This window comes from Trichosurus vulpecula, chromosome 4 (genome assembly GCF_011100635.1).
Source record: "Trichosurus vulpecula isolate mTriVul1 chromosome 4, mTriVul1.pri, whole genome shotgun sequence".
Classification (NCBI taxonomy): Eukaryota; Metazoa; Chordata; class Mammalia; order Diprotodontia; family Phalangeridae; genus Trichosurus; species Trichosurus vulpecula.
The window spans coordinates 370635550-370649817 of record NC_050576.1 but is presented as its reverse complement, the minus strand read 5'-3'; the positions used below and the strand labels follow the sequence as shown (position 1 = coordinate 370649817).

Sequence of the window (14268 nt, the reverse complement as noted above, 5' to 3'; positions counted from 1 at the left end):
GCAAATGTCTGAAGCCAGCAATGAAAATTGGATTTCTGTGTACTTTGTGGAAAGAAAAGGTATATCACACACTGCTTCATCTATAATTGCCCAGCTTTTTCTCCCTCATTCTCTATGAGTGTAATATGTTGGCTTTGAAGCCATTCTTGAGAGAAAAATTTGAATGGTTCTTATTTTAAATGGCAGAAGCAATTTATCACAGCTCAATGACTAAGAGTCCTGGCAAATTCCCAAATTCCCATCACATATCTAGGAAAGAATCTGGCCCACAGACTGCCTTTAATTAAATGTCTGTCTAATCACACAACTTCAATAGCATACAGATGATTGTCATAGAGGTTGGAATTACTCCCTTCAAGTTATGGAACTCATTAAGTACATTTCTTCACACTGAAAGAATTTCTTATAGCTTGACTAAGCCTTAAGGGAAAAAAAAAACTAAACAACAAAAACATTTTTCAGTCTGAATATCTTGCAATATTATCCAACAAAAGAAAAGGAAAATACTAATTACTAAGCATATGGGTACGACTGCCAAAGCCTTCTATATTAAAATACGATTTGTTTTACATACTTGAGCCTTAAAACCATCAACTCCTAGGCCAACTGTGATATGTTGGTCATTTGAAGGGTTATTCTGACTACGGAGTAATAGGCTCTAAAGATCAAATACTGCCTTAAAGAAAGTTAGCAACAGTTGGTCTATCTGATAAAAACCACTTTTGGCATCTGAGTATATTTTTAACATCCTCTTACCGTACTGCAGAACTTACTTTATACATATTTGTGGTCATACCCCTCACAATCAGATTCTGTAGGATGAAGTGAAATGTGTTTAGAGGATGGAAAGTTTCTGGGGAAAAAGAGAGTCCAGAGGATGTACTGACAGAGTCCCTGCTTATATCCTATGTTATACATCCTGTGCAACAGACAAAGTATGTCATCTATTTGTTTAATTGGGCTAAAAGGTGTTTGGAATAATTCTCTGATTAGTGTTTAAAAACATTTATTTTATATGTTAATGTAAGATAGGCTTCCTTCTAGAAATAATAGCATCCACTATATTTTTGATTTTCTGAGGACACTAATAGGTGTGCATTTAAAAACTTTTTATCTAGGAACTTACTGAAAACTAATGATGCCAATGTTACTCCTTTCAGAAATAGTAAAGAAGTAGGAGTAGGTAACCTCTGCAGATGTCATCCTCTGATGGCTCATCTTGTAGGGGCAACCTAAGATTCGCAGAGGCTACACATGTGTCATTCCAAACCTGGAAGGTCCTACCAAGTTGGAAAGGCTCCAAGTGCAGACCCAGTGATGATCTGTATGTCTCCAAACCTAAGACTAAGCTCAGCTACACTGGAGTACCTTAAGATCTTGTTGGTCACAAGGTGATCACAATTTCAGCCATGGCAAATGGTTTCCACCTTTGTCATTGAAGAGAGCATTCATATCAAATAAATCACAAGCACTTCAAATCCTGAAGCTTATAAAGAATAGATAAAGCACACATCTTGGTTTCTACAAAATGGAAAGAAGAAACACCTTAAACACCAGTGAAAAGGTAGGCAGTTTTGTCCTCAAAGACATGCTCTATCCTACAACTAAACACCTTCTTCTCTAAAATATTTGATATCAAACTACTTCTGAGAAAGAAAATTTGCATTATACCAATTTGCCTTTGAAGATTCATCTCTGTTATTTATACACTGTACACCGGATAAGGTTTTAATTCATTTGACTACCTTTTTCAGAAACATATTATGTAAGCATCAACAGAAGAAAAGAATTGAGGGTATAGAGACAAACAACGGACACCTAAAGAAACAGAATCCACAAGCTGCTCACACCTGGTTCCACTTAATCTACATTTGAATGCAGTTGGGGCACTCATTTGACATCAATTTCTAAGTAAAAAAACAATGGCATGTGCAAGAAAACTTTTACTCTAACAAGATCTAACAGATGTACCTCCATATAACTATAATACAAGAATAAGGTATTCATACCATTTATCAGTCAACTATTATTACCTATGAAAATTCTATATAATTATTACCATTCTTCAAATTCAAATATTCACCCATTAGAGAACACTCTAAATTGAAATTCGGTGATAAATTAAAAGAAAAATAAACAAACTCATTTCTATAAGGTACCATATGTCATGCAAAGAGCCCTAGTCTGGGAGTTGGTACAGTTGAGTTTCTAGTCCTGGCTCTGCCCCTAATTAGTCACATGACTCTAGGTAAGTCACTTTTGCTTTCTAGGCATCATTTTTCTCATCTGTAAAATATGAATGTTGAATTAGATGTCCACTAATGATACTCTCAAGCTGAAAATTCAGAAATCCTGTGAAATAATTAAATCTGAAAAAATAAACAAACCTAAGGATGCCAATAGTACAAACATCTCTCAAACTCACCAACAATCAAGCTAAATGTTAAATCACCCTCTGAATCAATAGGAAAATGGAAGTTTCCCAGAACCCATAAAAAAAACTGTATTAAAACTGATTAAGTTTTAAGAATATTTAAAACAGGTTTATCAACATTCATGTGGGCAGACAATTATTTATGGTGCACTTAAGGTCAACCGATATTTTTGTTGAGCTTATATTACTGCCAAATTCTACTTAAGTTAGCCAAATATATCCAGTTCTTCCTACAATATAACGTCATAAAGTTATTACAGTAAGGCCGCTGGCAGGGATTTCACAGTTGCAACCAATTTCAACATTCTGGTGGTTAATTAATAGCTACAAAATTTGTTCCATGATTCACATTAGTAATAAATGTAGCAAGCAGTGAAATAAAAGGCATGAGAACATTACTGTGATCCTTCTCCTACTCCTACATACATACGTACCAAAGTACTTTAATGTCTCGTATTTTGCACTAGGGGGAGAGGGGTGGGAGTATGGCTGAGAATGGACCTTTTGAAGGACAAGACTCTTTACTTCTTTATACCAAAACATAATGAAAAAAGGCAGCAACACAAAGGAGGCACCTTTAAAATAAGTCAACCACCATCAACTATAAGGTCTTGTCTATGTAAGTTTTTTTTTTCTGGTCAGGAAAGGACCCTAGTTATTTTTAGCAAGAACGGGAACATACAAAGTATAATAAAAGTGTAAATATAGAAGTAACTGTGCAGGAAAATATTCTCCTGTCTTGTACCCTGTTCAGAGATGGTTATTTAGTCATCTAATCTACTGATCAACAGTCAATAATGTTTTTCTTTCATATAGATATTACGAGGACCAGAGTTACTACTGAGCAACAACAGTTTATTCCACCAACTACTCGGAAACTAGCCCTCTTTAATTAAGTTACAGTTAATGGACATTATGCTGACTTTAATACCAATTAAGCAAGTCCCAGAGAGAAACAAAACTAAATAAATTCTTCCTACCAAAATGTGCATTATTTTTGACCAATATTTCATCAATATTTGATTATAAATAACAACTTACATTTAGCCTAGAATTAAGTTTCATCCTTACCTCTATTTATGAGGCACTAAAAAGTGGATCTCCTCTTAAGGAGTCAAGTAAAGCCAGTACACCTTCCTCTAATTTCAAAGACAATCTAGCCCAAGCACTCAATTAATCAACGTGAAGACAATCTAATTTACATGATTGGACCTACATGAATATTTTCTGCATAAACACAACCCACTTACAAGTCACATTAAATTGATTATGAATTTCCTTTTGCTAGCTACCACCAAAAAAGAAAGCAGTAATAGGCATATTATGATGATCCGTTACTGCCATACCTCTTATCTACCTGGTTAAACAAATGTTGAAGAAAGCTATACCGTTCAGGAATTTGATTTATTTTTTCATTAAGAACTTGAAAATATTATGTATACTATCTAAAACTTTGCTTGTGCAGACCTTTTTCTTTCTTTCTAATAAATAGTGGTGAAAATAAATGAGTCATCAGAGAGGAGGCCCCAATCTAAATTCAGGATCTATGATCCTAGGCTCCCAGCAGCTAAATGCATGCATGGCATCCTCATCATTAAGATAGACATTCACACACCCCCTACTCTGTTTCCTCATCAAGCTGAAGATTACCAAAGGAATACTTGTTCCTAGGTAAGGGAGGGGAATTCAGTACAACAGGATTACCAAACATGAGGGGCTGGTTGAAGGGGCTTACTATTTCAGAGTCTGAATCACTCGATTCAGTTCCACTGCTGGTGGAACCCTCTGCTATTTGGATAGCAGCCATACGGTCTATCATACCACTGGCACACCCAATCTTCTTGTTTGGGCCAAGAACAGCTACACCATTTGCCAATGCTTTGCCTTCTGAACTAGCCATTTTGGTGAGCTCTCCCTTTCCACAGCTGTCTAGTCTGCTTTCTTCCCCTGGGGTTGAGACTACATGGCTAAGGATGAATGGGTCTGTTTCTGACTTATTAAATGCATGAGAAACATTTTTTAAGTGTGGCCTTTGCAAGACAGGGGAATGATTTCCATGATGAAGATGTCTGTTTGGGACAATGTCCTCTTCGATAATTGCATTTCTATAGTCATGCCCATTTTCTGAGACATAGCCCTGAGACCCAGTTCTATCCCAACTCAAATTAGGACTTGATCCTCTGCTACTAGGAGACAATGGAGTGGCAAGAGGACTACGATTACCAGACCCCCTAAACATTTCATCCACCAGGGAGCTATGTCTTTGAAGTCTGGGGCTCCCACTACCATAAAAGGTTATGTCTTCTAAATCATCATCATCAATGTACTCTCTGGAAATGGGCTGGGAAGACTTCCAAGAGTTGGGGGAATCCCTGTGCCTAGGCTTGTTCCAGTTTTCATCTCTAGAGAGCATATAAACACCACTGGTCAAATCACCCTCATGATTGTCATTTGTTGGGGAATGCAACTGAGTTACTGGTTCTCTTAGAAGGTCATATTCACTATCTACATCACTGCAGTCAATGAAAGGAATGGAGGTGCTGCTGCCCCGAGCAGCCCTCGATGCTGGACCTGTGCTCGGCTGCTGCGACTGAGGATTACTCTGCCGTGTTCTATCCTTAGCGACCTCCTCCTCTTCCTCCATCGTTGCCATCACCACACCATCAACCTGCCGGCCATCCTTGGGACTCTTCTTCAGAGAAGGGCTCCTGTGTTGCCCAGATTCCTCGGCAGAAATGTTCAGTTCTTTCCCTTGGTGGCAACTCTGGCCCCCTGGTGAATCAGCACCATCTCCATAGGTAAAACTTGAGCTCTGCAGTGGAAAGGGAGGGTAAGTAGGAAAACAGAGATAGGGAGAGGAGGTAGAGAAAATGAGGAAAGAGAATAAGATTAGATTTGGACTCCTTGGTTTGTTTGATTTGTTTCCCTATATCTGAGTCCAAATGAATGAAATCTCATTAAAACCACCATTTCAAGGGGGTATTTGTTTAGTTTTTATTGGAGAAAAGAGGTGGGGGTAAGAGGGTTAGACCAGACCTGTGATTGACATAGGAAATTCCCCATGCAGAAACTTCTTCTGTTGATGCAAACCACTACTTACTCTGGTTACTGGGAGAAATAATAATAAAAATGATAAACTCCTCCAGATAGTATTTAAATATAGTAATACTGCCCACATTATAGATACAACACTTCAAAGTTTTCAAAGCATTTTCACATACATTCTCATTTGGTATTTTGAAGAGCATTGTGGGTAATAAGTATTAATTCACAAAATATATTTGAACATCATACAGAAAAAGAATTTAGGAACACAGAATTTTAGCTTGAAAGGACCTCAGAAATCATCTTGTCTAGCAAAATGAAGAGATTGAAACCCAGAACAGTGAAGTGACCTTCTATGTCTAAGGTCACACACTCTGTGGACAAAGCTGGGATAGAAACCTTAGTCTCCTAATATTCTCTGCTTGGTATTCTACCACATGTGGAAAGGACAGAGCTAGGTGCCTGACAAATGCTGGCCCCTGTTCTCCAGAAGCAAGCAAAAGTTCTTGTTTAGTGTTTGAAGTTTACATGAAACAAAGAAACCCTTCTCATCTATAAGTAGCTCTGGGGAACTCAGGGGCAATTTAATTTTGTCATTTTTGTTTTTTCTCAACTTTTTTAAAACATTTTTTTGTTAGCTTGTCTTTATGAGTTAAGGTTAAAGACAAAAAAAAAATCTTTAAAAAAAAACTTCTGTGCCTAAATTCTATGTGCTAAATGGACATATTTATGTAATGGAATTCCTTAAGGTTAAACCTTAATAAAGTTCTTATTCTCCATCAGAGAAAACTCAAAACTCTTCCAGAAATTACCTCCAGGAAAATATGCTTTAGCTACCCTCAGAACAACACAGTGATAATGCCTCTCACTGAGAACAGCAGTTACTGCCCTGTAAAATAAACCCTGGGAACTCATTCCTCAGTTTGATGCCAACTAAGGGTTAGGACCTTGGCAATGAGCTGCAGTTACACCCATCAGCTAGCATAACGGTTCCTAATCTTTTCAGGCAAGTGAACCTGTTTAGCTGAGGGAGACCTTAGCTCCACAAGCAGGCTTCTTTAATTTTACCATTTAGCTAAGTTTGTGACAACATGGCAACCTTCTCTAGGGTTTATATCACACATACAACTGAATAGGAAACACCAAGTGGGTTAAATCCCACGGGAGCCCATGGCAAATTTTAATTCCAGGCTGAGAGGTAAAAGAAACCGATGGCCTAAAACTTGGGCATACATAATAGAACTTCATGCTTTAGTACTAGAGTCTTTGCAAAAACAGCTAAAAAAAAAAGCTAAAATTAAAATTAGATTAAGATTGCTAAAGTTAAGTAGGAAGAATAGTGAAAGTAAAATATTTAGCATTACTAATTAGAGGAAGCCACTTGGATAACTTATGCACAATACTGGATACTTATCACCATTACTGACTTGTTTTGGCACCTCTGAGTTCTGTTCGGAAGGCTGAGCAGAGAGGCTTCTGATTGACCGAATCTTGCTGTGTTTCCTGGGAGAAATCACATCAGTTAACTATGTTATATAAAGTTTTTTTTTTCATGAAAAACTAACATTGAGCACTTTCTTAAAAAAAAATAAAGCCACACCCCCAAATCCTCAAAGCAAACTTTTATAATTTGTTCTGAAAGTGACACAAATTCTGCCTTTTCTCATCCCAAGAATACCTTGTGAGTTACTTAAGTATGATTGAAGAGAAGGTCACAGTTGACTCAGTTTCAAGGATCATCACAAATCTTAGAAATGCCTTGCAACTTGCAAATGTCAATGGATACAGAAAGAGAATTCCATGGAATCTGGCATACTCTGAGCTGCAAGCTCCAGGCTAACATTTTGCAATTAGTTCTGTGTATTTAATATATTTACTTTCTAGGTTAGTTTTGTAAAACAGACAGTACCTATTTAATCAGCTTATACTATCTAGTACATGAAATTCAAAGGAAAAGAAGAAGCTGCCTGCCAATAAGAATGGATATCTATGATAAAAGACTTATCTTGGGACCACTGCAATTATAAACTCAAACATGGCAGCTGAATTGGACCATGATTTCATCAATAACATCTCCCTTTACATTTCTCCTTCCTCTGAAAAATAATAAAACTGAACAGAAACTTAGGAACTTTTTCTGAGAAACATAATGAAAGAAAGCAAATTATATAGTTATCAAAAATTTGACACTACTAATAAAAATTGAATTGCAAGGCATTTTCACATGTTAAAAAGGTAAAAATTAAATAAAGATCTTTTATCGATGACTTAAAGATCCAGAAAAGATTGCTATCTCAGGATGAAAATACTATTCAAGATGACTTATGAGAAGAACATGGACTTAGCTATATTCAAATTTAACCCGCAATTTTGCCAATATTAAAAAAATATAAATGCTTTAAAATAATTAATAATGCAAACAATTGTCATAGTCTCACCTATGATGAAGATTTTGTTACTTTCCTGTCATAGTCTCTCCTTTCATGCCTTTTTTCCCTTACTCTCTGCTATATTTTCTAATCCTATCTTCTCATCCATGGCTTATCTAATTTACAAACTCATAAAAATTCATAAAATTTAAGGTCAATAAATATTTATCATGTGCTTACCTGTGTAAGTATTCCTTTCCAATCCTTTATACTCAATTTTCTGTTTTGTATTTTTGTCCTTTTTTTTTTTCCAACGGGAGTCTTTCTCTGCTATCTTTGGATAAATAGCTCTCATTCCTTACTTAATGGTCTTGGCCTGTTTCTTTCTTTCATATTCCTTTATACAGATATAGAAATGTCCCCTGATTTTGAACTGATCCAACCACTCTGTAGAACAGTTTGGAATTATGCCCAAAGGGCTATAAAACTGTAAATACCCTTTGACCTTGCAATACCATTACTAGGTCTGTAACCCCAAGGGAGAAAATCTATTTGTATAAAAATATTTATAGCAGCTTCTTTTTGTGATGGCTAGGAATTGAAAATTGAATAGATGCCCATCAACTGGGGAATGTCTGAAAATGTGGTATAAGGTTGTAATGGAATATTATTGTGCTATAAGAAATAAGATGATTTCAGAAAAAAACTGGAAAGACTTACATGAACTGTGATACAGAGTGAAACGAACAGAACCAGGAGAACGTTGTACACAGTAACAGCAAGACTATATGATCAACTGTGAATGACTTTGCTATTCTCAGCAATACAATGATCCAAAACAATCTCAAAGGACTCATGATGAAAAATACCATCCACCTCCAGAGAAAGAACTGACAGTCTGAATATAGACTGAAGCATACTATTTTTCTTTCCTTCCTCCCTCCTTCCCCCTTCCTCCTTTCTTTCCTTCCTTCCTTTTTTGAGTTTCTTTCCACAAAATGACTAGTATGGAAATGTTTTGCATGACTGCACATGCATAACCTATATTAGATTGCTTATCATCTCAAGGAGTGGTGAGGGGAGGGAAGGAAGGATTGAACTTGGAACTCAAAATTTTTTTAAAATGTTAAAAAATTGTTTTTACATGCAATTGGGGAAAAAATGAAATATTATTTTAAAAAAAAGTGTCCCCTGAGAAGATAGTGAAAAAAATATGTGATAGACAAGAGGAATTTATTTGCCCAGGGTCAGTGTAGGGGTTGGGAATATAGTTGAGAAGCAGTAAATCTGTGATGGGACACTGAGTCTTCATGGAGACAGACATTCTTGGCAATAATGAAAGGTTACCTGGAGAGTATCATTGACCTCAAATCAGAAATAGCATCAAAGTTTCTCTCACCTTTCAAATGGGACTTTCTTATGTCCTCCTTCTTTAACATAGTCAAGAACCTGCTTCTGAGTCCGACCACTAGGATAAAGACCACAATTATGGGAAGAGAGAGAATATACAATCGTTCTCATTTATACAGACAAATACAAAGATCGGTCATCTTGTTTTCCTTTCTTCCAGAACAGTGAGCTGTTACACTTGAAATAAACTTTTCAATGGGTCAGAAGTAAAAACGATAATAACAACAGAATCCTTTTCCTCTTATTCTTCAGAAGCTCTGGGTTTCGCTAATGAACAGGGGAGGAGAAGCATTGTTCATGAAGATTTTGTGTTTTGTTACTGCATAATTATAGGCATTGCCATTGCTGGGCATTCTTTCTTTTTAGGACTCTAAGCATAATAAGACACTTCAGACTCTACAGAGATTATTAAATTATTTTCACTCCTAGAAAGGAAGGCTGTTTACAGTTTTAAATCTAGTGTTGATGGCAAATCTGAAAGCAGACACCAAGGGGCTTTGCTTTGAAAGCACTGGATTTCTACAACTTGGGCAGCTCGGGAAAGACCTTACTTTTCATCATTTGCAGAGGCTAATGGGTTTCAAGTAGTGTCCCTACTACATAAAACAACAGCTGTATAGGCTGTAAATTCTAACACTTCAGTCATAGAATTAATTCAATTTAAGGAAACTTTTACGGAAATAGTTCAGAAGTGACAAATTGCAGTTATAGGTCTTGGAGATAGACTCTACTTTACCTGAACCTAAATGATGACCCTCTTGTGAAGAGAACAGGCTTGGGCTTTGGTTTAGGCTCTTCAAAAAGTCTGAAAAAGGCATGATGTTCCACACATATTTTCCAGAAGGACTTGCAGAAATCCCTACTGGCCATTAGGAACTCCAATGTGTCCTGGTACGAGCTCTAAAGAGAAAGAAAGTCATGACTTTGTTTTTCCTCTTACCTACAGAAAAATTGTCTGAGCTATACAAAAAAGAAAGGGGATGAGAAAGTAATAGGCCATATTCCATTTCAGTTTTGAATTCACTAGGGCAAACATTCCCCTTCAATGTTTGGCAATTACATTTGCCAGTGATGATCTAAGTCATAATTCGGCACATACATTTAATTCTCCACACACTTAATCCTGCCCAGAAGAATTAACAAAGAAAGTTTGGCTTCCAGCAGGACTGATCAAATTTCTTTAATAGGATTCATAAACAAAATACGCATTCTTCATTTACAATTATGCTTAGACATGCCTAAGTACAGAAATTCTCTTGCAAAGCCTTAGTGGCTAAGGTTCATAATTTTTCTTCCCTAGTTTTCATGCCAATGTTGGGACATTATCTTGTGTCTTCTTAGCACATGTGTCAGGACTAAAGGAGGTATCAGGTGCCATTCTGGAAAGGAAAATCACTTCTAGGGGAACTAAAGCTCCACTTTAAGATAATAAGTCTATAGATTTTGCTTCTGGAAATAGACACAGAGATATTCTTTGGGGTCCTAATATGTCCCTTTTACCATTAACTATCCCTAATTTAAAAGGCTATCCATCCATCCATCCAGGATCTATCCACATACACATGCGTGTATATATGCTTATTTGTTGTTGTTGATTGGTTTCAGTCATGATCTAATTTGAGGTTTTCTTAGCAAAAACGCTGGAGTGGTTTTCCATTTCCTTCTCCACCTCATTTTACAGATGAGGAAACTGAGGCAAACAGGGTAAAGTGACTTGCCCAGGGTTACACAATTTGTAAGTGTCTGAGGCTAGATTTGAACCCAGCTCTTCCTGACTTCAGGCCCAGTGCTTTTTCCACTGAGCCACCCAGCTGCCCATGTATATATCCATGAGTCTATCTAGCCATCTAGAACAAATAGTTCCTATAATTCTTGAGAGACAAATTTTCATAGGGAATTTACCTGATACACAATACCCAAGAAACAAACAGATTATATTTCAAAATCTCATTTTTGGTCAACTATTTGGAAGTTAAGAGTGCATTTTTACATAGAAAGAATATTACAAATAGGACTGAGTACCCAGGTCAGTCTAAATAAGCCTATTTAGTCTTTAGAATCTAATCATCTTTTCTAACATCATTATTATGATAAAACATGGTCTATATTCAAAGTAAAGATACCAGAAATGCATTTATTAATTCCATAGTCCCAGTCATAAGAGCAAAGTTTTTGGGTTTTTTTTCCCTCTTAAGAGAGAATGTCTATTCCTGAAGAATTCTAGAGAATTCCTTGGTCTGAGTTATTGCTGCTATAGATGCAGGTGTGGAGTAGGGGTCCATGGAATGGAAATGTAGAAGGCTTAAAATGGGGGAGGAGGAGGTAGGGACTCTAGTGTTGGTAGATACTTTTAGGGTATCAAGGGATCCAGCTAGGTAATAAGGATGATAAGAAAAAGAGACAGTGGGGCAGAAGGGACTTGGGAGGGCATTTTCTGTTCCTTCTGGACATCAGAAGTAGTTTTTTCTATGTGGCAACTCCGGTTGGGACCCCAAGAGTACAGCAATGCACATGTAAAGGGATTTCCTGAATTAAAAAAAATAAGTTATACCACTAGCCTCAGACATCCTACCTATCCTTATGCAGGTGCTAGTACATTTTCTCTTTACTAAGGATCACAGATTTAGAAGCAGAAAGGACCTTAAGTTTAACCATATCCTTTTTAAAAATGAGGACACTGATGCAAAGAAAAGCTGTATGACTTATGCAGGGTCACATAGCTAAAAAATGTCTGAGGTGGGTTTTGAACTTAGGTCTTCTCGGTTTCAAATATCCTACCTACCACCTGCTACTGCCACTCATAAAGATGACAGTTAAGAAGCTCCTTTCCCATTTGGACGCATTTTCTAATTATGGAGACCCCCAACTCCAATTCACAAGGGCATCTTAGTAATTGTCAAAATCAATTCTTCAAATTTAATTCGATAAACCACAGACAGACCCTAAGTATTTATTTAATTTGTACTGGGATAGCCAAATTAGGTCTCCCCTAAACTTCCCTGACCTACTTACATTAGCATCAGGGCGCAGCTTGATGAGAAAACGTTTCCTTTTGAAGCTCAGCTTCCTCACCTTAGCCCAATTGAAGGCATTGATTTTAGTAAAACCCTAAGAAGAAACACAAAACCATCCAATAAAACACATAGCCATCGAATGAAGTACAACAGCAAATTTAAGGGATATGGCCACAAATCATAAAAGGACATTAACACACTAACACACCACTAGTTCATTAGGGATACAAAAGTGTTCCTACAAAAGTTGGCTAGACGTGAATTATCGCCTTAACAAAACCTTCGAATATGTAGGGAGTTCTTTGGTTCGATCAAACCAACGAACCGCTGCTCAGGATGGGTAATTGAAGCTCTGAGGGCCTGATAGATTATCATTATTTTTACTGTGTAATTCAACAGGCCCACTCAGAACTAATCATTTGCTTAGGATTTGCTTTCTAGTATTTGTTTTGCTTTCTTTTGTTTGAATATAATGTCCCACCACCAAATCTAAGTACACCAGGAATTTACTATGATCTTGAATTGACCTTGAAAAATTCAAATTTCTTTGATTCCAGTGTCAATTGAACTTGGAATGACACAGCCAAAACTTAGGAACAAGGCTGATACTGGAAAACACAAGTAATTGAACTATAAGACAGCCATTCTTTAAGTCTAAAGTACAGTCTTTAAGCCTGGTATAGATAAACTACTATATCTTTGGCTTCTGGGGTTTTGGCAACTGGGTCATATTTGGTAAGGAAATCATAGGAATTCAGTAGGTACAAGCAAAAGGGCACCAAATTCAAAATTATAAGAATAAATAAATGAAGGACTAGCAAGAAGATTAACTTTAGTATGTAGTACTTTTTACATTATTAAATTACTATGTAATTCCCAATATTCAAATTACCTAGAATGAAAGGGAAGAAACTTAATAATGCTATAAGGAACCCAGCTTTCATATTTCAGGATTTGGATGTAAACTTAAGTGGTTTTTAGTCTTCATGGTAGATTAGTGTTACTTTGGGTTTTTAATATTTTATACTAAAATATATATTTACTTTTGCAATAGTGATCATATCAAGAAAAAGGTTTTGGAAGACAGATCCCTCCTGCCACATATCGTAAGCAGATAGTGACAATCTGAAAGCTATTTGACACAGAAAGAGACATTTCTTTGAATCCTCTTTTAAAAATTATCCCCAAATAACCAGCTAGTCATTAACCCTCAAGACACAACAGCAGAACAGCAATGTCCATTTTCTTAAACTGTGAGAAGGGTAAAGCACTGAAATAAGCCCTCACAGTGTTATTTTTCTTGATTTGAAGAAAACTTGGCAATACAGGTATGCAATGGTTAACTTAAATTCCAAGAAATTTGGTGAAATTTAATCATAAGACACTACAGCATTTGAGGAAAGCAAAAATGTCTCTTCCACCAATGCCTGAAAATCAAAGCAAGTGCTAATTGCTTTTGTTTCGTGAGAAAAGCACAGATCTGAAAAGCATAGGATCTAATATGTTTACAGCTAAGTTCAAGAGAGCTTATGTTCTAGATCACACGGGGTCACTGAATGACTTTGGGTTCCTGTGATCAGAACAAGCAGAGTTAAATATGGACAGCACTGACAAGCAGGCCAACAGAATGTTTACCAGGCTTATCCGCTATGTTGATGTTATGTTGATGTTATGTTGATGTAATAATTGCAATAGTATGAATATCTCTCCTGGTGAATTTCTGAGATTTACAGGTCTGGCATGTATGTATGTATATATGTATGCATGTATGATTATACAGGTATGTATGCATACAAATTATACGGATACATATACATACACATATACATAATGCATATTCCACATTTCGCAAAATAATTACAATTATAGATAGCCTCAGTCATGTGCTATCATAGAAAATATTGTGATTGGAATGAAATTACTAAGACCTTACTCCAGAGTAGCATTATAAAAAAATTCAATAATGCAAAAGCTATTTCCTGGGCTGAGGTTTAGA

General features: G+C 36.5%; 1 protein-coding gene across 4 annotated transcripts in view; it reads right to left on the bottom strand.

Moving 5' to 3' along the window:
- The window catches only part of FARP1 (FERM, ARH/RhoGEF and pleckstrin domain protein 1), a 335175-nt gene that overhangs the window by 72485 nt on the left and 248422 nt on the right, over positions 1-14268 (bottom strand). For all 4 annotated transcript variants that reach the window (XM_036754656.1, XM_036754655.1, XM_036754657.1 and 1 more), the window contains 5 exons: positions 12271-12366; positions 9995-10158; positions 9248-9316; positions 6907-6982; positions 5006-5246 (listed from right to left, as the gene is read on the bottom strand). In XM_036754656.1, the coding sequence (XP_036610551.1) occupies positions 5006-5246; positions 6907-6982; positions 9248-9316; positions 9995-10158; positions 12271-12366 (646 nt within the window). The remainder of the gene's footprint in view (positions 1-5005; positions 5247-6906; positions 6983-9247; positions 9317-9994; positions 10159-12270; positions 12367-14268) is intronic.